General features: G+C 45.5%; 5 protein-coding genes across 5 annotated transcripts; 3 read left to right on the plus strand and 2 right to left on the minus strand.

Annotated features, from left to right (window-relative positions):
- Positions 1–1,670: 1,670 nt before the first annotated feature.
- KVR01_002438 (uncharacterized protein) lies at positions 1,671–3,179 on the plus strand (the record flags this gene model as incomplete). Its single annotated transcript, XM_044781441.1, has 4 exons — positions 1,671–2,113; positions 2,429–2,741; positions 2,802–2,864; positions 2,895–3,179. 4 exons carry the CDS (start codon positions 1,671–1,673, stop codon positions 3,177–3,179), a joined length of 1,104 nt encoding a protein of 367 aa, XP_044647453.1.
- Positions 3,180–10,191: 7,012 nt separating this feature from the next.
- Positions 10,192–11,977, plus strand: KVR01_003139 (uncharacterized protein; the record flags this gene model as incomplete). The annotated part of the gene is made up of 3 exons (XM_044781392.1): positions 10,192–10,531; positions 10,590–11,066; positions 11,150–11,977. Exons 1-3 carry the CDS (start codon positions 10,283–10,285, stop codon positions 11,975–11,977), a joined length of 1,554 nt encoding a protein of 517 aa, XP_044648154.1. The 5' UTR covers positions 10,192–10,282.
- A 1,161-nt stretch (positions 11,978–13,138) lies between these two features.
- On the minus strand, positions 13,139–16,254 carry KVR01_003039 (guanine nucleotide exchange factor VPS9). Its single transcript, XM_044781691.1, has 5 exons — positions 14,543–16,254; positions 14,417–14,494; positions 14,190–14,362; positions 13,504–14,135; positions 13,139–13,445 (listed from the first exon to the last, which is right to left on the minus strand). The coding sequence occupies exons 1-5, from the start codon at positions 16,026–16,028 to the stop codon at positions 13,403–13,405; spliced, it is 2,412 nt and encodes an 803-aa protein (XP_044648054.1). The 5' UTR covers positions 16,029–16,254; the 3' UTR covers positions 13,139–13,402.
- A 655-nt stretch (positions 16,255–16,909) lies between these two features.
- Positions 16,910–18,369, plus strand: KVR01_003552 (uncharacterized protein). The gene is made up of 2 exons (XM_044791806.1): positions 16,910–17,244; positions 17,303–18,369. The coding sequence occupies exons 1-2, from the start codon at positions 17,058–17,060 to the stop codon at positions 18,259–18,261; spliced, it is 1,146 nt and encodes a 381-aa protein (XP_044648567.1). The 5' UTR covers positions 16,910–17,057; the 3' UTR covers positions 18,262–18,369.
- A 173-nt stretch (positions 18,370–18,542) lies between these two features.
- Positions 18,543–22,806, minus strand: KVR01_003704 (uncharacterized protein). Its single transcript, XM_044781308.1, has 5 exons — positions 22,533–22,806; positions 22,002–22,466; positions 21,075–21,924; positions 20,703–20,955; positions 18,543–20,643 (listed from the first exon to the last, which is right to left on the minus strand). The coding sequence occupies exons 2-5, from the start codon at positions 22,337–22,339 to the stop codon at positions 19,016–19,018; spliced, it is 3,069 nt and encodes a 1,022-aa protein (XP_044648719.1). The 5' UTR covers positions 22,340–22,466; positions 22,533–22,806; the 3' UTR covers positions 18,543–19,015.
- Positions 22,807–22,900: the final 94 nt, after the last annotated feature.

The raw sequence follows: 22,900 nt of genomic DNA on the forward strand, positions 1-22,900 counted from the left end.
ACAGCCCAGAGATCAAGCAACCCCCAAGTACCTACATCAAGCAAGAGCCGACCTCCAGGCTAGCTAACGTTGCTTCTGCCACTACATCAAGCATTGCGAAAGAATGCAATGCAGTGTGGCAAGGGTCTGCAGCAACAGAGCGGAAAGACCAAGCTTCGTCTTCCTCCGCAAACCGTCCTGATCCAGATCCGATGGATGCTGACAATGGCTCCAACACAACTGTGAATCCCAATAATTGTGGTCCCAATCTCTCTACAAAGAGCGATGCAGAGCTATCGGAGTACCTGGACGAATGCAGGAATGAAGAATATCATATGACGCAGAGGCTTGAGAAAGCTCAGAGTCCCTTTACAGAATTCTACAGACAGCCGATCGAGGAGATACGATCTACAATCAAGCAGGTGAAGAAAGAGCAGGAGCTAAGGCAAAGTCACATTGACAATGCAAAGAAAATATCGAAGAGCCTTGGGCTTTCCAATTCAGCACTGCTGAAAGCTCCTGAGTCACCTCAGAGCAATGAGACGGATGAGACAGAACAGCGGCGACTGCGGAAACGCAAGTCTGGCAGCGACACAAGACCATTCAAACGGCCCAAGATTTCGAAGAAGACTCGCCAGGTCAAGGACACAGTCATGAAGACAGCCCTGTCCCGATTGAAGGGGGAAACATCTACCGTTCTCGACAGGGGCATTGCAAACACACTGCCCTCAATCGACAAAGCTCCCGCCCACCTCATAGATCACCTGAGAGCGATTGAGAACGCCGCGCTACAGAAGCCAGGGGTGGAAAAGGATGCTGTCTCACACGATATACTTGCATTTGCTGGTATATTGCCCGTCTTCCACACCATGATTCAACCGTGGGTGTCACCAGGGGAAGGGCCAAAGAAGATTGGAGACTACAAGTGGCAGCTCCGAGACATGGCTTTCCCCCTTCTTCATCACCAGGTTCCGGCAATTGGCGTTATGATCATATGCGAGAAGGATCTCGACAAAGACGGGGAAACCAAGTTCGCCCTGAGATCAGGCTTTCTCTTCGACTACATGGGTCTCGGCAAGACAATTGAGATACTGGGCTGCATTGTCTACAATCGGCCGACGAAACGACGGGGAAACTCCTCTGATAAAGGCCGTACCACAACCCTGATCGTCGTTCCCAAGTCTGTTGTCATTCAGTGGGAGCATGAGGTCCAACGTCATTGTCCTAGCCTCAAGGTTAGTATCTACGACAAAAGCTGCGAGACGGATCCAGAAGAAACCTTGAGCAACGACATCTTGCTTGTGACGTATGACCAGCTTCTTGTAGCTGATCGTATGGCTATTCGAAAGAACAAGGCCAAGAGAGGCAAGACCCGCGCCTCGCTACTCTTCAGATCAAACTTTTGGCGCGTGTGCCTTGACGAGGCCCATAAGATCAAGAACAAGAACTCGGAGACTTTCAGAATCTGCTGCAAGTTACAAGCCACACACAAATGGTGCGCCTCTGGAACACCTACCCCGAATGGCATAGCTGAGATATACTCGTATTTCAAGTTCATCAACCACCCTTTGGTGGAAGACTTCCCCAACTTCAGGAAACAGTACCTCGGAGGGGAAAACGGGAAAGTCTCCCAGAAAGAGGGCGAAAACAAGTACGAAAAGCTAGAACCACTGCTAGAGCAGATCATGATCATGCGAGCTCCAGGAAACAAGTTTCTGGACAGTGTTCTTGTGGAGATACCGGATCCTGACTGTTCTGCAAAATTAGTCGAGCTTTCCATGGAAGAAATCGTCATCTACGAATACATGGAGAGACATGTTGAGGCATATCTCGTCAGGAAGTCGGGAAGGAAGCCAAAGCCAAAGCTGAAGCCGAAGCCAAAGCCGAAGCCAAAGTCAAGCCGAACTCGCAACAAACCAGATTCTGAAATGAAAAAAAACCCAGACGCAGCCCAATTGTGCTACACGTCGCTTTACGAGGCTGCTCTGAGACTCCGACAGCTGGTTTCTAGCCCTCTCCTGCTAGAACAAATCGTCAAGGATGGGATCTGGACGGCGGAACAGGCCAGAGAAATGAAGAATGAAGCTCACAGACGAGGCTGTTCTGAGACCCCTTTCATCGACTATTTTGGGAAGTGGATGTCAGAACCGAGGATACCTCACACTCAGCCGAAGAGTAGGATGAGGCGGGAGCGAGAGCTGAATGAGCTCAACAGTTTGCGTTGTCCAGATTGCAATACACAGCAGCAGCAAGAACCGCACAGATCCCAATGTGGTTGTGTCTGGTGCAAGGAATGTGTGTCCGAACGGATCAAATACTACGAACACAAGAAGATGGGAATTAATTGTCATCGTTGCAAACAACCCATCGGAACACCGCAACCATGCGCTCTGCCTCAAGAGCTCCCATCAGGTTTCGATGTGCCAGCCATTGAGCGGCCGCGCATGAGGGGAGACGACGCCATTCATTTCCAACCAAAAGAAAACTTTGGCGCCTCTTTGATTCGCAACCTTGACGCAAATACTGGGATGGAGATACCGCTCAGCTCGAAGATGCGTGAGATCCTCGAGCAAATTCAAGCTTGGCAGCTTGATGCTCCAGGTGACAAGATCGTGGTATTTTTTCAGTTCATCGACACTCAACGTCTAATGGGAAGGGTTCTTCAGGATCACAACATCGATTTCCTATATTTCATCGGAGAGATGGACTATCAACAACGTGAAGCAGCGAAGGAGCGCTTCCGGACGGTACCTGAGATCAAAGTGATGGCAAGTATTATCATCGCCAGTGTCTCGATTTGTAAACACTAACCAGAATTCCAGATGATGTCTATGAAATGTGGGGGAGAAGCAATCAATCTCACATGTGCGAATCGCGTGATCATCGTGGATCCTTGGTAGAATCAAGGAGCCGAGCTTCAGGCGATCTGCAGAGTTGCTCGCTTGGGACAGCCGAAGAAAGTCCATGCCGTGCGTCTGCTAGCAGATGAAACAGTCGATAGAAGAATGTTTGATATGCAAGAGGCCAAGGTCTGTCAAATTAAGACCGCACTCCAGCGTTTACAAGAAGGTTCCTACGGACTCCGTGCTCTCAGGAGGGTACTCGGCTATCACTTCGAGCAGGTCAGTGTCATTCTTCACATCGCCCCTATCCCCAATTGTTTGGCGATTCACAATGAGGCCCAGAAGCAGCCGCTTTAGGATCATAGCCGGTCACTAATTTGTACTAGGATGGCGATGACGAGGACGAGAATCTCTCCAAAGACGGGGATACAATTGAGGACGAAGAAGAATACGATGATTCCGTCGATAATGATGACCCAGACTACGAGGATGAAGATGGTTAGCTCTACAACGGTGGCGGAAACCTTACAAGGTTTGTGGTTTCGTCGACCACCTGAGCAGTCTCTCGCCTGAACCCTGGAGCTGGAGCTTACCACCGCCCTGCTACTACGTGAGTCACTGGCAGTCTTGCATGAGACAAAACGTGGCATTTTACATTTCACAACGCATTGATTTTCTCTTTACTAATGCAAATCGAGCCCGAGTGGCCAATGTTTGCCTTTCGAAGCTCGGGTTGGGCCCCGGGAGGACGGGCTCGAAAAGCCATGGGCTTCCACGTACTCACAGAGTCTACACGAGCTTGAAGGCTACTCGGATGGTTTTAGCAGGACACCTGGCACAGCAAACTGTCATTGCAGTTGATAGTACATGCCCCATAGTGAGAGACATCTGGAGGCCCCAAAAACGACAGGATGGTTCAACTGGTGGAAAGGAACTTGGTATTGTTGGGGCCTCCTACGAATGGAGGGTAGACATGCACGCGATGAATTCATTGAAAAGCTTTTGCAATGAAGCCGACACCCATTTGACATCCGTGATATTATGCACTGGACTGAATAGCTAGCCGCTTGCTTGATGACCTGCTAGTGCTTCTCCCCAAGCGTGGACGCGAATTTCCCACAAATCACTGGCATTTATAAACAAAAATTTCGTGGGTTTCCGCTTTATTACACTGGTTCTGAGATTTTCGATGCCTCCAAGGGATGGTTTATAGGGCAAAGTCCACTGAGGATGCCTACCTCAGGAGGACATCTAACATTGAATAGGAAAGGCCACACTAGGTTAAATTGACGTATGATAACCTCCTACAAGGTGGTCTTAAGCAGATTTCCTTTCAAGGTGGTCTTTACACAGAAATTCTATAGAACTACTTCTAGTAAAGTCGAGGTACGTAAAATACAGAGGGTACATTACAAAATAGCTTCAACCACATTATATTTTTTATTTAACTATTTATCTATTTATTATCTTCTTAATTTTTAAACTAATTATTAACTTATATTTTAAATATAAAGTTAATAATTATTTAATATATACCTTTAAACTTATTTATATATAGAATTATTAACTTTTTTATAAAGCTCTCTTTTTTATTATATTTTTTATATATTATATATAATTTCACTTCTATTTTATATATATCTAAAGATATATATAATACTTTTATATAGTAATATATTATATAAAAGTAAATAAATCCTTAATAATAAAATAATATATTTTTAAAAATTAATTTTTAAGTATTTAAACTTCTACTTTCTTTATATAATATTTATTTAATATATAATAAATAAACTTCCCTTTTAAATATAAAGTTAAAAGATTTATAATTATAATTTTCTAACTAATTTTTATTTAACTATTTTATTATATTATAACTTAATCTAACTTTATTTAAGCTTTCTTTTAAGCTTTATAAAAGTTCTTATTTCTATAAATATAAACTTTAATTTAAAACTTTTAAGTTTAAGTTTAAAATTCTTATAAATCTTAATATACTTTAAATTAAACTTATAATCCCTTAACTTTTAAAAATATATTAATTATTTTAAATAATAATAACTTTTCTTTAAAATAAAAGTTTATTTTTATATAGTTATAAATTTAATTATTAATAGCTATTTCTTTTTCTATTTATAATAGAACTATTAGAACTATAAACTTAAATAATAAAGTATAATTACCTTACTTAATTATCTTTTAGTTTAGCTAAATAATTACTTTTAAGTAATTTTATTTAATAGGTATTTATTTATAGAATAGAGTTAGAACCTTTAGGGGAATAGTAGCTTTTATCTTCACCTATTTTAACTAACTTACCTAAGTTATATAGTAACCTCGCATATAGTACTTAATAGCGTTAAGATTAAATAGCCTACGGTCCGTAATAGCTTTAACCTTTAACGGGTATAGCCTAGTATACTAGCGTAAAAAGGTGTCTTCTAATAATAAATAGCGTTATAAATAATTATAAAGTTATTATAAAAAGTTTTATATAATAAACTTAATTAAGTTAATTTTTAAAAAATATATTATATTTTATTCTTTTAAAACTTTAATTATTTACTTTTAACTTAATAGTAGAATTAAAAAAATATAAATAGTTTATAATAAATAAACTTTATTTAACTTTTTAAAAAAGTTTTAATTTTTTTATAAAATTTATATAAAAGATTTTCTTAAATAAATTTATTATTATAATATTATTATTTTATTAATTATAGATTATAAATTATTTATATTTTTTAATTTTATTATTAAATTAAAAATAAATAGTTAGAGTTTTAAAGAAATAAAATATAATATATCTTTTAAAATTAATTTAATTAAGTTTATTATATAAAACTTTTATAATAACTTTATAATTATTTATAATATTATTTATTATTAAAAATATTTTTATATTAGTATATTAAGTTATATTTAATTAGTTTAAGTTAATATTATAAGTTTATTAAAAGTTAAAGCTATTATAAACTATAAGCTACTTAATTTAATACTAGTAAGTATTATATATAAGTATTAAATTTATTATATAATTTAAGTAAATATAAGTTAGTTAAAATAGGTGAAAATAAAGCTATTATTCCTTTAATTAAAGTTTTAACTCTATTTAAATAAATACTTATTAAGTAAAATTACTTAAAAATAATTACTTAACCTATTATATAAACTAAAAGATAATTAAGTAAGATAACTACACTCTATTACTACTCTAAGTTTATAATTCTAATAACTTTATTATAAATAGAAAAAGAAATAGCTATTAATAATAAAGCCGGGGGCGAGGACTTCGCACCCGGGGCTAGGGGTCCTCTACCCCCGACTTCTACGGTTAACTGTTTACTCGTAACGAGTAAGAAAGAAGATAGAATAGTTACTTCTAGGTACTAATTAAATAAGAATAAGGAGGGATAATTGCTAGTAAAGTCCTTTAAGGGAGAGGTACCTATTTATATAGTCTATATCTAGGGCTATTACTAACGGCCACTAAGATAATAATTAAATCTATAATTATATAAAGGTAGATCTTTACTTTAAAAAGAAGTTATTAATATTTAAAAGAATTAATATATTTTTAAAAAAGTTAAGGGATTATAAATTTAATTTAAAGAAAATTAAAATTTATAAAAATTTTAAATTTAAGCTTAAAGGTTTTAATTTAATATTTATATTTATAGAAATAAAAGTATTTATATAATTTAAAAGATATTTAAATTAAGTTAAAGATTAAATTAAATTATAATAAAAGAAATTAATTAAATAAAAATTAATTAGAAAATTATAATTATAAATCTTTTAACTTTATATTAAAAAGGATTTTATTAACTATATATTTAAAATAAGAATTATAATATATTTAATTTACTTAATAAAAATAAATTTAAATAATTATTAAATATATTAATAGAAAAGAGTTAACTTATTAAATCTTATATTATAAAATTCTTCTTTTATAAAAACTATTTTAAAACTATTTTAATTTTATTATATAACTACTTTCTTACTTTTTAATATAATATTATTAAGAGTAATACTTTCTAACTTTATTTATATAATATAAAGTTTAATTATATACTTATATATTATATTCTCTTTCTATTATTATTAATATTATATTTCTTTAAATACTAAATTTTAAATATTTATTATTATATAAAGACACTATATATATATTATATATATAGGGATTAAAAATAAAACCACTATATTATAAAATAATATAGATTATAAGAGGCTATATACCCACATATTTTATTCTCTCTTCACTATTATTAGTATTGTGCTGGCATTGTGCCTTATTCTAAAGTTAAACGCCGGGTCTTGAGCGTTTACCGCTGTATGAAAGCGCTAAATACGTTTTATATATTTGAGTCACCGTATGAAGGCGCCATGTATATCCTCGGACGTATACGGAATAGAAGCGAAACCACAACCACATATATTTAAGTATTAGAATTGAAACCACATGGATTATGAGCCGTTGAACTAATTGTATTTTTCGATTTCCTCTATTAAGCTCAAAACCATAATTACTAGTAGTGTCCTAGAAGGACGAGGCACAATGCATGCAGGGTGGGCCGTTTATACAGTGGGCTTCTGAGCTCCACTGTTGACGTGATCAATGACATTGTATTATATGACTACTGACAGGACCAACCAGATGACTATCGCCCGTGGATTCCTAGGGACCGTTATAGTGCCTGAAATTTAAGTACCTGGACTGGTCTGCGCACATCCCCATCAACGCACACGTATTTCTCACCAAAAACGTCGATTTTTACCCTAGCCTATTTAATTATATAAAATTACTATAAAAATAAAAATTAAACTAATAGTTAAAAGTATTTTTTTAAACTTTATAAAAAAATTTATTTAAGTAATATTTATTATATTAATATAGAAATAAATTCTTTAATATTAATATTATTTATTTTAATTAATCTCTATACTATTTATTAGTTATTTAGTTAAAAAAGAAAAATTAATTTTTTAAGTTAATTAAATTAATTATAATAATAGATTTAACTTTAAAATATTAATTAATATTATACTTTTATAAATATAAAAGATTCCTATTAATAGAAATTTATAGAATTAATTATTAAAGAATTAAAATAAGTGGAGTAGAAAAAGTAGGGAATTTACTTTACTTTTATTAAATTTTAAATAATTAATTTTAAAGAGTTTCTATTAATAAGAACTTTTAAAATTTATATTAATATATTTTAAATAGATTTATCTATATAAAGGTTATTAATATATATTAAATTTAAAATATATTATTTAATTTTTTAAAAAATAAGAAATAAAGTATAAAAAGTATATTTTTAAAAATCTCTTCTATTTTAATTATTTTAATATATTTAGAATTTAATAAGAATTTTAATATTTAGAATACACTTTATTTAATTTTATAATATTTATTATAAATTTAGTCTATATTTTTTATATTTTTATAGAATTAAATATACTAGAGTAAAAATCGATATTTTTAGTGGGAAATGTGTGTGCGTTGGTGGGGATGTGCGCAGACCAGTCCAGGTACTTATTGCACAGTTGAAGAGACTTTTTTCACCTTCGTGATGGCGCCTTTTTGGGAGTACCTTGCGGCAGACCGGCTGAGCGCCTCCAGAGCGTATGCGATTATAATGGTAGGACTTTTCCTTACCAAATTTACCCTAAGGTACTGTTATGGTGAAGTTCACTGCTATATTGCACAGGTCATGTAGTGGTGACTAGAGGTTGAGGCTTAACTCTCACGACTATTCCATGATAATTCTATTTTCCTTTGCTTCAACCAGACTATCCCGAACTCGTCGTGGTCCATCATATTCCCCTCGATATTCTTGCATCTAAGCGTATGATTCTATGAAGCAGGATGCCCTCATAAGACAACAAAGCTAGCAGGGCCAGTATATTGCTGGTACACGGCTGCACCAGCCGCAATGACAGGGAAATCTGTCTTGTTCCAGACTTTGAAAGCTCCAATTCCCAGCTTGTAATCCTCAAGAAAAAGCGTGTAATTTCCGTCGGAGTTGTCTGTTACAAAGGACCAGAGAATGGACGAGTCGTAGCAGGCAGTGGAAGGAACATTGGGAAGGAAGTAAGCCGTGTATATTGATGCGCTGCAGTTAGTCGGTGCAAGCAGCTGGTCGGTGGTGACATTGAAATGAAAACTAGGAACAAAGGCCCGTTAGCTAGCAGTTTCAATACTTCTCTTCACTTTCTGCCATTGACTTTTCTTTGCGCTCCTCCCCCCCCCCACCATTCCTTACTAATTTGTTCTTCTTTGCGATGAATCCGCCGCAATAGCCGTGGGCTATAAGCAGTGACTGTATCTATTTGGTGAAGGGGCAGGTAAGGAGATAAAACAGTTCGTACCTGCAAAGGGTGCCGTGAGGAATACAGCCGGCGTCGAATATTGACACATTGAATCCCTGGGCCCGCTGTTCGATGAGATTTGCAGACACGACTGCAAAAAGGGTCACCACAGAGACAAGTGAAAACTCCATACTGTAATATGACGGAGAGTGCAAAGAGACGGCTAGAGTAATTGTCGACGATGTTTGACGCGGAATTTCTGATGAGTCTACTTTTGTACTTTCAATCATCAAGTGGCCTTTGCTGTGGCGTACGGGATAGTATTTAAGTCACTCTATTCTCCTACTTAATGCTGTGTATTGATGAAAATAGGAGCATGTACCTAAGTACCTAGGCACACATGTGGGATTTGGGGTATTCCTGTTCCTCAAGGTACATGTAGCCGTACTGATTGAGCCCTTATTGTTGCAAGGAAGTATCACCCGTTCGCTCAACGGGCTGCTCCACGCCCAGACGTGGCATATATGGGTGAAAGAGAGCATGCTGTGTACATACGCTGTCACCCGCAAGCTATTTGCCTACAAGCACATTACGGGACCGGGTGTAATCTTACCCGCCGTACGATGTGGAACCAGAGGTAATTTGTCCGCCTCATGCAAAAAGTATTATATGATGTGCTCGAGGCTTGGTTGGTGCAGTTTCATCCATTGATGCCTCTCAATGAAAATCCACCTGAATATCGTTGCATATCAAGCACAGACTTTACCAACACTGCTCGTGTATGGATCGAGTAACCAGGTAGAGGACGGGCTAGAAAGCCCTCAAAGTTCTCTCGTGTTTGAACCAAAAGCCCCAGTCAATTGAGTAATTCAATTTGCTGGTCTAGAAGACCCGCTGTCAGCAACAGGTGGATTCGCAATAATCTGAAGCCCGGATGCCGGCCCCAGTATGCCGGAATGCCGGGGTGAGCAGCTACTAGTGGCTTATTCCATGTCTTTTTGCAAAGGTAATTTGAAAGCACCACCTCTCCTCACCCTTGGCCTCAGGAGAATGGAGCAAACTCCTCATCCGACAGTGAGAAGTGATCGTGGGTCCGACTTTCGATCTTCAGCAGTTCGTCAGCACCAATCGAAACAATGAAGTGGTGCACGGTTGGACGGCTTGGCAGTGTCGCGTTACAAGTTTGCGCAGCTGTCGCATATGCGTCACCCAACTACAGCAACTGCGTGGCTCATACAGACGACGTGGACTTCCTGGGACATCATCGAAATTCGATATGTGAATGGCTTGGAATTCCGTACGCGCAAGCTCCGGTGCGAGACCTGAGGTTTGCACCACCTGCCAAACCATTACCATCAAATGGCACTTTCAAAGCCGAGAACTATGTAAGTCGTTGTGGTGACACTGAACACCGGCATGCATCTGACAGGTTTCTCAACCAAGGGCTACGACTGTCCCCAAACACAGTCCAAGTATTTTGCGTACCCCAATGCAACCGACCAGTATGCTCGAGTCTACGCCAATTTCGTCAACTTGCTGAACAACACCCAAAGCGAAGACTGTTTGACATTGAATGTCTGGTCGAAGCCAGCTGTTAGTGGCCTGAAGCCTGTGCTCGTGTGGATCTATGGAGGGCGTTTTTCAGCCGGAACCAGTAACACTCCTTTCTATCATGGAGGACTTCTGGCCGATGCCCAGGATGTAGTGGTGGTGACATTCAACTTTCGGATGAACATATTCGGCTTTCCTGGCGCGCCTGAGCTCGAGGTCAAAAACCTCGCTCTCTTGGACCAGCGCCTGGTTGTTTCATGGGTTCGAGACAACATTTTGGCATTTGGTGGTGATCCTTCTCGAATAACAATTGCTGGCCAATCATCTGGCTCTTGGGCTGTGAATAATTGGGCGTATGCCTTCCAGGATGTGGGTTTTGGTTCCATGCTCTCTCGGGTCTCATAGTATCTCGCCTGAAGAGGCATCCAACGCTGACTAGACATTTATCCCAGGATCCAATCGTTTCGGGACTCGTCTCTCATTCTGGCAACGTCTTCTCCTTTGACAGCAACGGCGCCGAGCTGGCAGCGTCAAATTGGTATAATGTTACGAGGACGCTTGGATGTGGTGCTTCGCAGTCGACACTCGAGTGTATGCGCTCACCCAACATCACAATCGATTCTATTCTCGCCGCTGCTGCCCGTGTGCCCACCACCGGCGCAGGCAGTCGCGCTCTTCCGGCCTTTCAGATCACCCAGGACAACCACACCGTGTTCCCGAGGTCTGAATACGTCTCGAGACTTGCTTCGGGCAACCTAGCACCTATACCAAGCCTGATACTGCAGACCGACCACGAGTCTGGCTTCTACCGGGTCTCAGCATTAGCCCGTGGCACTGTGCTCCCGGAGAGCAACTGGACCCTCTTCGAAGAGCAGACTTTCACTTGCCCGCTGGCGGCGGACGCGCAAGGACGGGCGGAGCTGGGTTTCACGAGCTATCGCGCGCGATACATGGCCGATTGGGACAGCCTGCGGCTTTTCTACCAGTCTGACCCACCATTCACCAGCGGAGCCTATCACGGGTCGGACATCAACATGGTTGTTGGCAACACAGAGGGAGTCAGCGGCATTGCACCATCGGCTGAGGAGGTAAGGCTTACACAGGCTATGCAAGAGGCCTGGGCTGCTTTTGCCGCTGATCCCGCGGATGGCCTGACCTCTATGAAGGGTTGGCCTAAGTACCAGGCCGACAGCGAGACCCTGATCTTGCTGGGCTATAACACCACTTCGGCTGTGAAATTTGTGGACCCAAGGATTTACGATTTCTCATGTGGTGGCTGAGCTTTAACTCCATGAGGCCAGTCTGTATAATTCCAACACATAGTAAATTTTAGAATTTTCAAAGGGCTTTAATATACATTATTCTTATAACTTTATAATACCTTAAAAGATATAACACATTATTATAAATACTAAGCTAATATTCACCTACTTAACTTTTATAACCACTTACTTAATAATTTTTATAAACCTACTTAATATTAACTTTTTATATATAGAGTTTATATAAAACTATATACCTAACTAAGATTCTTTAAATTTTTAATACTTTAAATATAAACTTCTTTTAATATACTTTTTAATATACTTTCTAATATACCTTTTAAACTATATATATTTAAATATTAATTAAATATTTAAAAACTAAAAATTAAAAATAAAGGTAAAAACTATACTTTTTCTAACTTTTTAATACTTTAAACTTTTAACTTTTTAATATTTAATTAGTATTTAAATACCTAATTAATACCTAAATATATATAGTTTAAAAGGTTTAAAAGGAGTGTTAAAAAGTATATTAAAAGGTGTGTTAAAAGGTATATTAAAAGATATATTAAAAGAGGTATTAAAAGAGGTATTAAAAGAGGTATTAAAAGAAGTATTAAAGGAGTTTATACTTAAAGTATTAAAAATTAAAGAAAGAAGTTATACTATAAAGTCTCTTAACACTAACTTAAAAAGTATTTATAAATATAAAAGAGTTATTTAAAAAAAAATTAAAGAAATTATTAAATAAGTAGTTATAAAAGTTAGATAGGTGGATATTAATTTATAAATACTTTTTAATTTAATAATAGTTTAAATATTTTTATAAAAAGTTTTTAAAAAATTAAATTATAAAATTATAACTTTTTATAATAATTAAAATCTATTATAGCATATTTAAAATCCACATGTGTCTAGAATCATGTCTGGGAAGTTAAGAATAATGAACGACTGTACCTTGAATACAAGTCCTAGGATTGTTTCAGTCACTGCTAGAGCCATGAATGCCATTATGGCGACGAAATTTCGAGCCTTCTTGGCCAAGCGGTAAGGCGTCGCACTCGTAATGCGAAGATCGACGGTTCGATTCCGTCAGGAGGCACTAGTTTTGCTTTTTGCTCTACAAACCTTCCGCACAGGTGACTAGGCTATATAAAGAGAGAGAATATTAAGGGCAAAGAGGAGTATTGTGAGGCTCGCACGCTCTAGGCAGGGCAAGGTAAATCAAGGACATAGGTTCCCTGGGACGTTTTAATTTGGTAATGCATGATTATGACAGACAGGACCTCCGCCCGCCGCCGTCTTTGGACCACCCACAACATCTACGGTGTTTAGGCCAGTCTGTCTTCAAATATCGCTAATGCTTGCTGGTATCATCCCCGCCCTCTTCATCTCTTTGAACCAATTCCAATTTCCCACACTCACGTGGGCCCCAGACGCTCATGTGGACAATGCAAGACAGGCATCCACAGCCAGACCGACACTGTGACATCCTGTCAGCAAGTCATACAAATGATGTGATGTGGTGGGGTCTGACGTACCGTCCTTCTTTCTGGTAAACCACGTCACTGATGATATCCCTATCGAGGTCGGGAAACATTCCAGCCAGCGTTTCTACTACATTGGCATGTTCTGCCCTGTGCAGCCTGTGCGCCTCTGCTGCCTCGGCGCTGGCCTGCCTTGCCGCGGCTTCTTCCGCAGTATAGCGGCTCTGGTGGCTCGAAACTCTCTGAAGTGGGTTCGGCCTCGCATCTGGCAAGGGAGTATGTGCGGGACTGCGTCCCGATGCGCTTGACGAACCGGCCATTGGCTCATCATTGTCGGAGAACATTCTGCCAATTGTGGACAGCGGCCTTTGAATTGTTCGCAGCAGCCCAGTAATGGCGGCCTTCTCATCGTATTCACCGTTGTCATCATTGGAAGTTGACTGGCGAGGTGTATACGACGAGCGGGCTGTGGCATCATTGTCCATGGATGGCCGGGTTGACAAAGATTCACCCATACCAATAATGGATGGCGGTGGCCTCTCTGCGGTGGCCGATGTAGGGGGTGACTCTAGTCGATGCTTCTCGGCAATGGCAGAGACTGCAGCCTCGACGTTCTTCTCAAACTCCTCGTCTGAAATTGTGAGCGTTGTGCGATCCATGTTCTCAATGAATTGGACAGCACCCATCTGAGAGATAATGTTAGCAGCCACGATGTGACACTAGGAAAAGTCGTTTCATACCAGTGATGAGAGGTAGTAGCCAGCCTCCCCTCCCAACTTCTCTTGATTTCGGAATCTGAGGATGTACTGGACATTTGACACGATATGTTCCGGGTTTGCCTGGAGCGTGACGTATATGAGGAGCGGCATGAATGAGTCCGCGGACGAGTCGGATTTGGAGTGCTTGAGGAGTCCTGTGCCGTGTGAGCACGTCAAGTTGAACTCCAGCAAGAATTTCGTGGACCTACCGAAGATGACCTTGCAGCAATTAAGAATGCAAATGATTTTATCCCTCGGAGCTCGGTAGGACTTGATTTTCAGTAGTTCTGTCCAGGTCAGCCGTGGTCTTGGACCGTAGATGGGAATCCTCGTACCTTGTTGTGCGAGCTTGAGGAATCGTTTCCCACTTTCACCGACTGGTGGTATATCTAGATGTTCTTCACGCACCCAGCCATAGATCTTGATCTTCTGGGCAACCACTTCGTCGCGCTCGACGTCTTCTTGATGCTGGCCACGCCGCCCAGGTCCTAACGGTCGCTCCGCGCCCTTCCGCCGTGGCTTGGCGCCAGGAATCGGCTGTGGTGGGGGTATGGCTGGTGAGAAAGTCTGAGCGTATAGTCGGTTCATGACGAGTTTCTCCATGCCTTCCCGGGCATTATCAAATTCAGCATCGGATACATCCCTCCACACTTCACACAAGGCCATTTTGTTCGCAATGAAAGCCAAGAAATCACTGATAATCTTGACCTGCTCATGCACCATCCACTGCCGCTTTCCAAACTCATTTAGAAATGATCGCAGGTACTTGGCAACCGGGTCTGCCTTTTTGTTCCGCAGCTGTTCAAGAAACCGGTGGAAGTCAAAAGGAAGCGCCGACTCAGGCTCGGGCTCTGGTGGAGGCGGTCGGTGTAATGACACTGTTGGGGACATGGGCGACCCGATGCTGTCCCTTTCGTCCACGAGCTGGCCGGTCCTGCCAGACCGGATGGAGGCGTCTTTTGGAGGGACGGGGGGCCCTTGGTCTTCCGGATCCTTCCCTTTCGACGCCATGCTGGCTGGCGAAGTGGAGTTGAGTCGTAGTCCTTGCATGTCCTGCAACTGTTGGGCAATGTTCGTGCTCAGCGGCTCCAGACTAGAGTGCCGAGGAGGGTGTTGAACGGGCCCGGTCGAGAAAGGGGATGCGATCTCCAGTCGCGGACTCATAACCTCCTGTTCGCCTGGACCGCCCTCTCGAAACTGGGCCATGATGGTTTGGATCTCGGAAGCATCGTTCTCGCGGTCATCTTCGCTTGTGCGCTGCTTCTCGTCATCGGAGCGCCCTCCTCGGGAGGAGTCAAGAGACAGGCGAGGTCGGTCGGCGTTGGACGGGGTCCTCGAGGGGGGCTGGGATTCGGTTGGTGTAGACGGCGTAGGGTCGATGTATGGCTTTGTTTCGACGTTTAGGTATGAAGTGGCGATTGTGGTTGTAGGAGTTGTGGCAGGCCTCAGGGTCGCGACCGAGGAGTTCAACCCCTCATCTGTCTTTGGGGGCACCTCTGGTGGTGGCCAGTCTTCCGACTTGTTTCCCTCGGGCTGTCCATCTTGTCCATCTTGTTGCGGAACGGCACCTGCTGGGGCTCCTGTGACAGTGGCGGGGAACTGTGAGCCCTCGTCAAGGGAGATCAAGTCCTCCGAGGGGTTCGGGGGTGCTGTAGTAGAGCCGGGCTGGGCCATGTTGTCATTATGTGACGAAGCCGGGGGATTTGGCCCCATTGAGCTCTTCACCTCACCAGAGGCAGCATACGACTCATGTTTCTGGGGAAGTGGGTTGCTGGAGCTGCAGCTGGTGCTGGGGGCGTCTGGGTTGAAGGGAGGAGACATGCACGAAGCTTTGTTGAGCGGCGATGTCTCGAGGGAGGTTGGCAGTGGGGTGGAAGGGATCCAGGTCAGGTCTGTGGTTGGTGGTCGCTCCCTCCTCCTTTTGCTGCCAACAGCTTGGCCCTTGTGTATGGGTGCCTGACAAGCTTCTGCAACAGGGAATCGAGGGCCCCGCAGAAAGTGGTGGTGATCCTGTGTCAGCGGGTGCACGATTTGTCTCGAGGCGGTTGTCATCATGTCATTGCCAGCCCGGGAGGGACCCCAACAAGCAGGGCAGGCCATCCAGGCAGCCGATAAGCTCGGCCAGGCCAATGATCCGAGCCGTTTCAAAATATCCCCACCTGCCGCCAGCCCAGGGATGACGACTCCCTGCCCATTTACCACTACCACCTATATACCAACCTACCTAGGTACTACCTAGGTAAGTACTTGAGCAGGTAATAAGTACCCGGGAACAAAGTATCCACCTACATATACTCATGGCCTATTGTTAAAGACTCTATCGAGGGGACTGCAATACTTGAATGTCAAAGACTCCAGAGCTTGCCAGCATTGGTCGACCCGTATGCTGTATGTAGTGGACAGCAGCTGCCAAGGCAGATCAGATCTGCCATTTCGTACTCCATCTGCCCAAAGGCTACAATGCTACACGCTGAGAAGGGCATGGCCTCCTCCCAACGTGCAGCTGTACCGCGCCTGTTGCTACCAAGGCATGCTCTGCCCCTGCTAGAAGCCAGCTTTAAACTGCGTAGCTCCTGCTGTCCAAGTCACCACACCTGGCATCCCCCGCAGGTCTTGGCCTTGGGTCCTCCGGCTCAGCCCTACAGCTACTTATTAGGCAGGCCCTCTGACGCCACCACTACACCAGGTCAGTCATATAAGTCATGGCCCATCTCAACGGCAGCGGCCTGCACGTCCCACCTTAGCAAACCATCTCAGTAACGGCCACTACCTGTAAGCTTCTTTCTTTTACTTCAACACGCTCCTCCTCGCAGCCACTCTTGACAGAGGCCCATACGCTCGCTCAACAAAATGGCATCCAACCCCCTCAGCCCGCAGAATGTCCTGCAGGGCATGGCAGACGCACTGCCTACCCATCAGAAGGACGACTCCACCTCAGACATGAGCAGCTCTGTAGAGGCCATTGCCCTCTTCACACATTCCTGCATGATCAAGCTTGGCTTCCGCCTGCTAGGCTTCAACGAGGACCAGAAGAACGGTACGCGGAGACTGTTCGTCCACCCATTAAGGCTTGCCCAAGCTGACTTGCTCCTCAGAGACCGAGTGCCAGGCACTGGCTCCACGCCTTCCAGCAAGATGGAATGCCTCTGTCTCTTCCTACTCCTTTCTCTACGCACACACCCAGTCCTCCATGCAATTTGTCATCAGGGTAGACCGCATGGGAGGCAAGGCTGAGATCCGCGGGCTTGCCGTGGGCGACGAGCGCATCGTGCGGGTCGAGGTCACCCCAAGAGACTATGTCTCCAGCTCTGCGCTTCCGCTGCGCATCAACGTCGACGCCGATGGTAACGAGGACCGCACTGACCTCACGTCAAAACTGCAAGGCGTCTTCATCTCGCCCGAGCGGCTGGCCGACCTAGCAACCCTCCTCAAGATCAACATCATCCAGAAGCTCATCCCAGGTCTCCAAAAGGAGGGTTACGAGGACTCGAGCCCGGACGACAGGGCAGCCCGGCAAGACGCGGACAGGCAGGGGCGGGAGGGCCCAAGCAACCCGCGCCCACAGCCGCCCCAGCTGCCGGAGCCCGCACGTCCGTACCCCTTCGATGATCCCCTCGCGGCACCACCACGGCGGCCTATTCCAGCCGGGGAGTTTGCCCCTCCCGACTTTGAGGACGAGTTCGAGATCAACAGGCCACCACGCGGACCGCTGCGTATGCCCGGCGACGGACGCTCGCCCTTCAACATCGGCCACGATGACCTTCACCCTCCCGGGCTGGGGCCGTACGACCCACTGAGGGGTTCCTTTGTGCCCGGCGGAGGCCTGCCGAGACCAGGCGGCATGGGCGGCGGCATGCACCCTACCTTTGACGATCCTCTGTTTCAAGGGCCAGGTGGCAGCGGACAGGGAGGCTACGACCCACAAGCACCGCCCGGGGCGAGATGGGATCCTCTGGGACCCGGCGGCGCAGGGCCAAGGTTCGGAGGCGGACGACCCGGGGGCGGAAGTGGTTTTGGAGGCGGTGGCAATCCCTTTGGCGGAGACATAATCTGAGAAGGGACTCTTGAAGCCCGGAGTAACTGTCCGTTTTCATATAGTTATCCCCGAGACTGTCACCAGCAATATTGGACGAGGATAGTTTTCAAAATCACCATGATTACATTCAAGTGCCCATGTATTTGTCCGTGCATTATCAGTATCATGGACAGAGACTGTTGAACAGAGACTCTCCATTCCATTCCCAGGCCGACGACTTGCCGTCGTCCTGTCCCTCCACCTGTCCCTCCACCTGTCTAATTTATGTCTCATCTTCCACGGCTGTCGTGCTCGGTCTGCTTCCTATGTCAACATTGGGCGTCACGAATGAGATACTCGGCGAAACCAGTATCATATTGGCCATAGCAATGGCACGGCCTTATCTACTTTTATTTTCCCGGTCCCTTCCAAGCAAGCAGGACCACATGTATTTACCGGTGTGTAAAAGAGATCAGAAAGTGAGTTTGTGGGGGCTGTGCTCACAATGTCTTGGGAATATCTGTGCATGAGGTTGAAGAGAGTAGGTATCGACAAAACAAAAAAGTGCCACAGTAACAATGATAATCTTTCCACCCATAGCTATTTTATCTCCAACATTCCACCTAGAACTGGCGCGATTGGCGATGGTATCCGAACTTGCCTCTGGAACGACGGCCAAACGGGCTTTGGTGGTAGGTGGTCTCGGGGGAGGGATTTAACTTGGAATAACTCCAACACAACCTCCCAGCTTCTATAATGTGTCCTCCATTCCTTCGCCTGAGCACTCAACTCCTTACTGAGCCGTTGCCAGCTCATTCAACTTATTCTTCTCATCGTCCGTAAGCATGCCGTACCAGTTTTGGAAGTCAGCAATGTTCTCTCTCGCAGCGCGCACGAAGAACTCAGAGAGGTACTGCTGCGTCTCGTCATCCCGCATCCTGCTGTTGGCACCCTCGGCTAGGTTCATCAGAGTCTGTGCATTGGCCCCCAGCCCCACGGTGTCGAACTCGTCTTCCCAACCCTCATCACCATCGTCCTCATCCGCGTCAGCAAACTCCGCCGCCGCCGCCGCGGCAGCGTTGGCCGCGCCCTGAACACCGGACGCTGAGATCAGTTCTTCGATCAGGACTTTGAGTATCTTCAGAGTTGCGGGAATCAGGGTGTACTGGTCTGGGTTCTGCTTGGCCCGCGACCGCGTCATTATCCTGCCGTCGCTAGGCTGCATGATGAGATCGCCCTTGACCATGGTTTGAGCAAGGCGTGCATCGTTAAGCGAGTACAGCTTCGAGAGGGCGATGACATTCTGTCGGATCTCGTCGTAGCCTGCAAAGTTGACAGAGTTCTCCAGCCACTTGCTCAGCACCACCTGCAGGCCGTTGTGTCCTCCGACATCAATGTTGCTGAGGAACTGTACAACGTCACCCGCTTGCATCAGGGACAGACGGGCGAAGACAATAATCAGGGACTGGATGAAAGGGGCAGCCTCGGCGGTCGCCAGTCGGTTCGCCACCGCCTGCAACAGTTTTTCCAGATAGGGGCCGAGACGCTCGGGGCCTGCCTTCTCCACAAGCTCTGCAGCAAGGCCGCCAACCTCGGAGGCCGCGTTGTCCTCGATATTAGGACCCAGGAGTCGGTCAATTATGATGAGGCATGTCTCCAACCCAGACTGACCATTCTCATCATGCCAGCCGAGAACCTGGTGATGGTCGTGCATCAACATGTACTTGATCGCTTCAGCGCCAGGCCGCAGGACCTCGCCCTCTGGAGACTGCAGCAGCATGTTCTTCACCTTGGGTAAAGTCGCGGCCACAAAGCCCGCGGGCAAGGGTTCAGACCCGTTCTGGACGATTGGTACCAGGAGCTCGCAGGCCAGGGTGAGAAGTGGATCGTCCGAGGTCATATCCGCAACGTTAAAGGCCCCAGTGATAGTCGGCAAGACCTTGGCGCACAGAGCTGCGTAAGATGCCGAGTCTGAAAGGCTCTGCACAAGCTCCTCGAATGCCTCACACACTAGAACCGTGACTTGAAAGTTTGATGCACCGTGCTTAGCTATCAGGAACAGCAAGTCAATCGACTTGATGTCTGAAGCGATCGTGACCCTGGGGTCGATGCCAATGACTGCTCTGAGCGCCTCAGCCAAAGTGACTAGCAGGTCATCCGCATCCATGAGATCAGTCATGTCCTTTCCATCGAGGAAGCCGTTTATGGCCACCAGCATTTGCACCTGGCGATCCGCAGGCACGTTGCTAGAGCTGACAAACCCTTCAACGGCCTTGACGCAAGCGACTTGGACAAGCTCCGAGCTGTCTCGGCTGACAGATTCAATCGTCTTGTCAACGATCCCAGCAACGGGTGGGTATATTTGGGCCAATGTACTAGCAACGAGAAAGCCTCGAGCGCGAAGGAGGGGCTGCTCTTGGCCTGTGACAGGGTAAGTAAAGTGACATTTGGTGACAGAACGGACGGAACAGGGAACTCACCGATGGCATAATCAATCAGGTCCATGTGGGCATGAGCAACCTCAGGAGGAACAGCTTCTGAGCGGTCTTGCAGGTCGCTGATGAGCATGTTGAACAGGTACAGACATGCCTCCTGCGAGCGCCAGTCATTCTCGCCAGAGAACTGGCTCTTGGTGTATGCGAAGAGGCCTTCCAGCGCTCGTTGGTGGAGCCATTCTCCAACTTTTATTAGGAGATCTCCGCAAGCAGTACGCGCCGTGTAATTAGCAGTCACCTACTGAGGTCAGCATGGTGTTGATATGATGGCGAGCCTTTAAGAAGAGTGCGCAGAGGTCATCCATCCCGTGCTAGACTCCCGCCAAACGCACACGCAGAAGAAGCAAGAACACGTACCGAAGTCTCCTCGGCAAGGTAGAGCGAGACATCTATGTCCCATAATTCTTCCTCCTCATGAGTAATCCGACTGTAAGCTACCAGCAGCTTCATAAGGTCCAGTATCCAGGGAATTTCATGAGCGGGCCCTGCCCCGAGCTGGGCCTCCAGCTCTTTCTGCACTGGCGCGGCCCTCATGCACTGGTTGAGGAAATCGAGTTCTTCCAGAATCAGGAAATCGAGGGTGTAGGGCAGCCCATCGGAATCCTCCAGCCTTCCCTGGCTTCCGTTATCTATGTAGTTCGACTTGTAAGATTCCTGGAGGAGCGAGAGCTCGTGCCAGGCGGCCTGGAAGAATGCAGTGCTCTGGGGCAGCAGGAGTGTGGGGAACACGCTCTTGACCTTCATTAGTGTCTTGACCACCTGGAGCTTGAAGGCGATAATGCCGTTCCTGTATTCCCGCTGCGGGGCCTCTTCGGAACTCTCAGGCAGTTGCACCTGGAGTACCTGGGAGAAGAAGGGGAGCCAATTCTTGAGCGACTCCTCGGCAAAGCCCTTGACCTCCTTGGGATGGTCGTCCTTCACCATGTCCATAAGGTCGAAGCAGCCGCGGAAAACGTGTACCGCAAGGGCGCGAAGGGTCGGCTTCCGGCCGTCATTGACGGCGACGCGAAAGACATTGTCGATGATGGGGCGGGCCATGGAGAAGAACTGGTCCTCGGTCAGGCTCTCCTCGACGATATCGCTCAGGACCTTGAGGGCACCGTAGAGGCGGATGTCGTTGCCATTGGCTATGACGTCGAGGAGGGAGGGCAGCAGTGAGGGCCACTTCTCGGGGAAGTCATTGTTCGCAATCTTGCCAACGGCATAACTGCGCGAGGTTACTAACACGGTCCCGCGATCAGAGCTGGGACTCGCGCGGGGACGCGTGGGGAGGGCAGAGCGTACCTAACCGACGCCTTGACCTTGCGATCAGGCTCGTCACTCAGGGCAAGGTCCAGCAGCTTCTGACGCAGCTGCTCCTTGGTGGAGTCGGGGATGGGCACCAGGGGGCCCTCGCCATCGTCGCCCTCCTCGCCCCAGTTGTGCTCTATGAAGCGGCGCAGGTATGCCAGGGCGGCCTGGCGGATTTCTGTGGAGACGGAGTTGTGGGCGGCGATGTTGGCGAGGGCGACTGGGAAGGCCGGGTTTGTCTGGGCATGTTTGAGGTCGAGCTCTGCGCGTTTTCGAGGCTCTTCGGCGGGGAGCTGGGTGTTTGCGAGCAGCTGGGCCAGCTGGTCCTCCATGGTGGCTGCTCTTGCCTGTTTTTTTTTCGTTCTGTCGCTCAGACTCGCTCGTGGACTGCGGGGTCCGGGTGCGTGGCTGACTGACTGACTGACAGGCCGATTGCTTGGTTATATTGGCGGGCTTAGGCTGGGGCGGTGAGATGGGAGGATTAGACACGGTGGGCAGGTGGATTGGGACGGCGTGGGAACTAACCCGGTGTACTCAAGCGGTACGGTTGCTGGACGAGTCTGCCTGGCAAGATGGGCTGCTGGCGTGGGAGGTTTTGGGGATTGGGGGCTTAAAGGAGGGACCGGGGGGTCGCTGGGCGCTGGGTGAGCTTTTGGGTATGGTGGGGTTTCAAGCAAGCAAGTATTTATTTGGGTTTGGGCGTAGCATTGATCGGCTCCAGACGCGTTCTGGGCCAGGGCTCAGCCTGTTCATATTGCCATACAGCAAGCGTTCACCTCGATCTCTTTCCCTGGCTGCCAAGCATCTACCCGGGTATCTAGGTTCCTAAGTACTTAAGTAGGTAGGTTCTTCACAATGGTCACGGCAGAAACCTTGAGCAGGCCGGTCGAGCA

The sequence above is a fragment of the Diaporthe batatas genome, assembly GCF_019321695.1.
Source record: "Diaporthe batatas strain CRI 302-4 chromosome Unknown Contig00003, whole genome shotgun sequence".
In the NCBI taxonomy this organism is placed as follows: Eukaryota; Fungi; Ascomycota; class Sordariomycetes; order Diaporthales; family Diaporthaceae; genus Diaporthe; species Diaporthe batatas.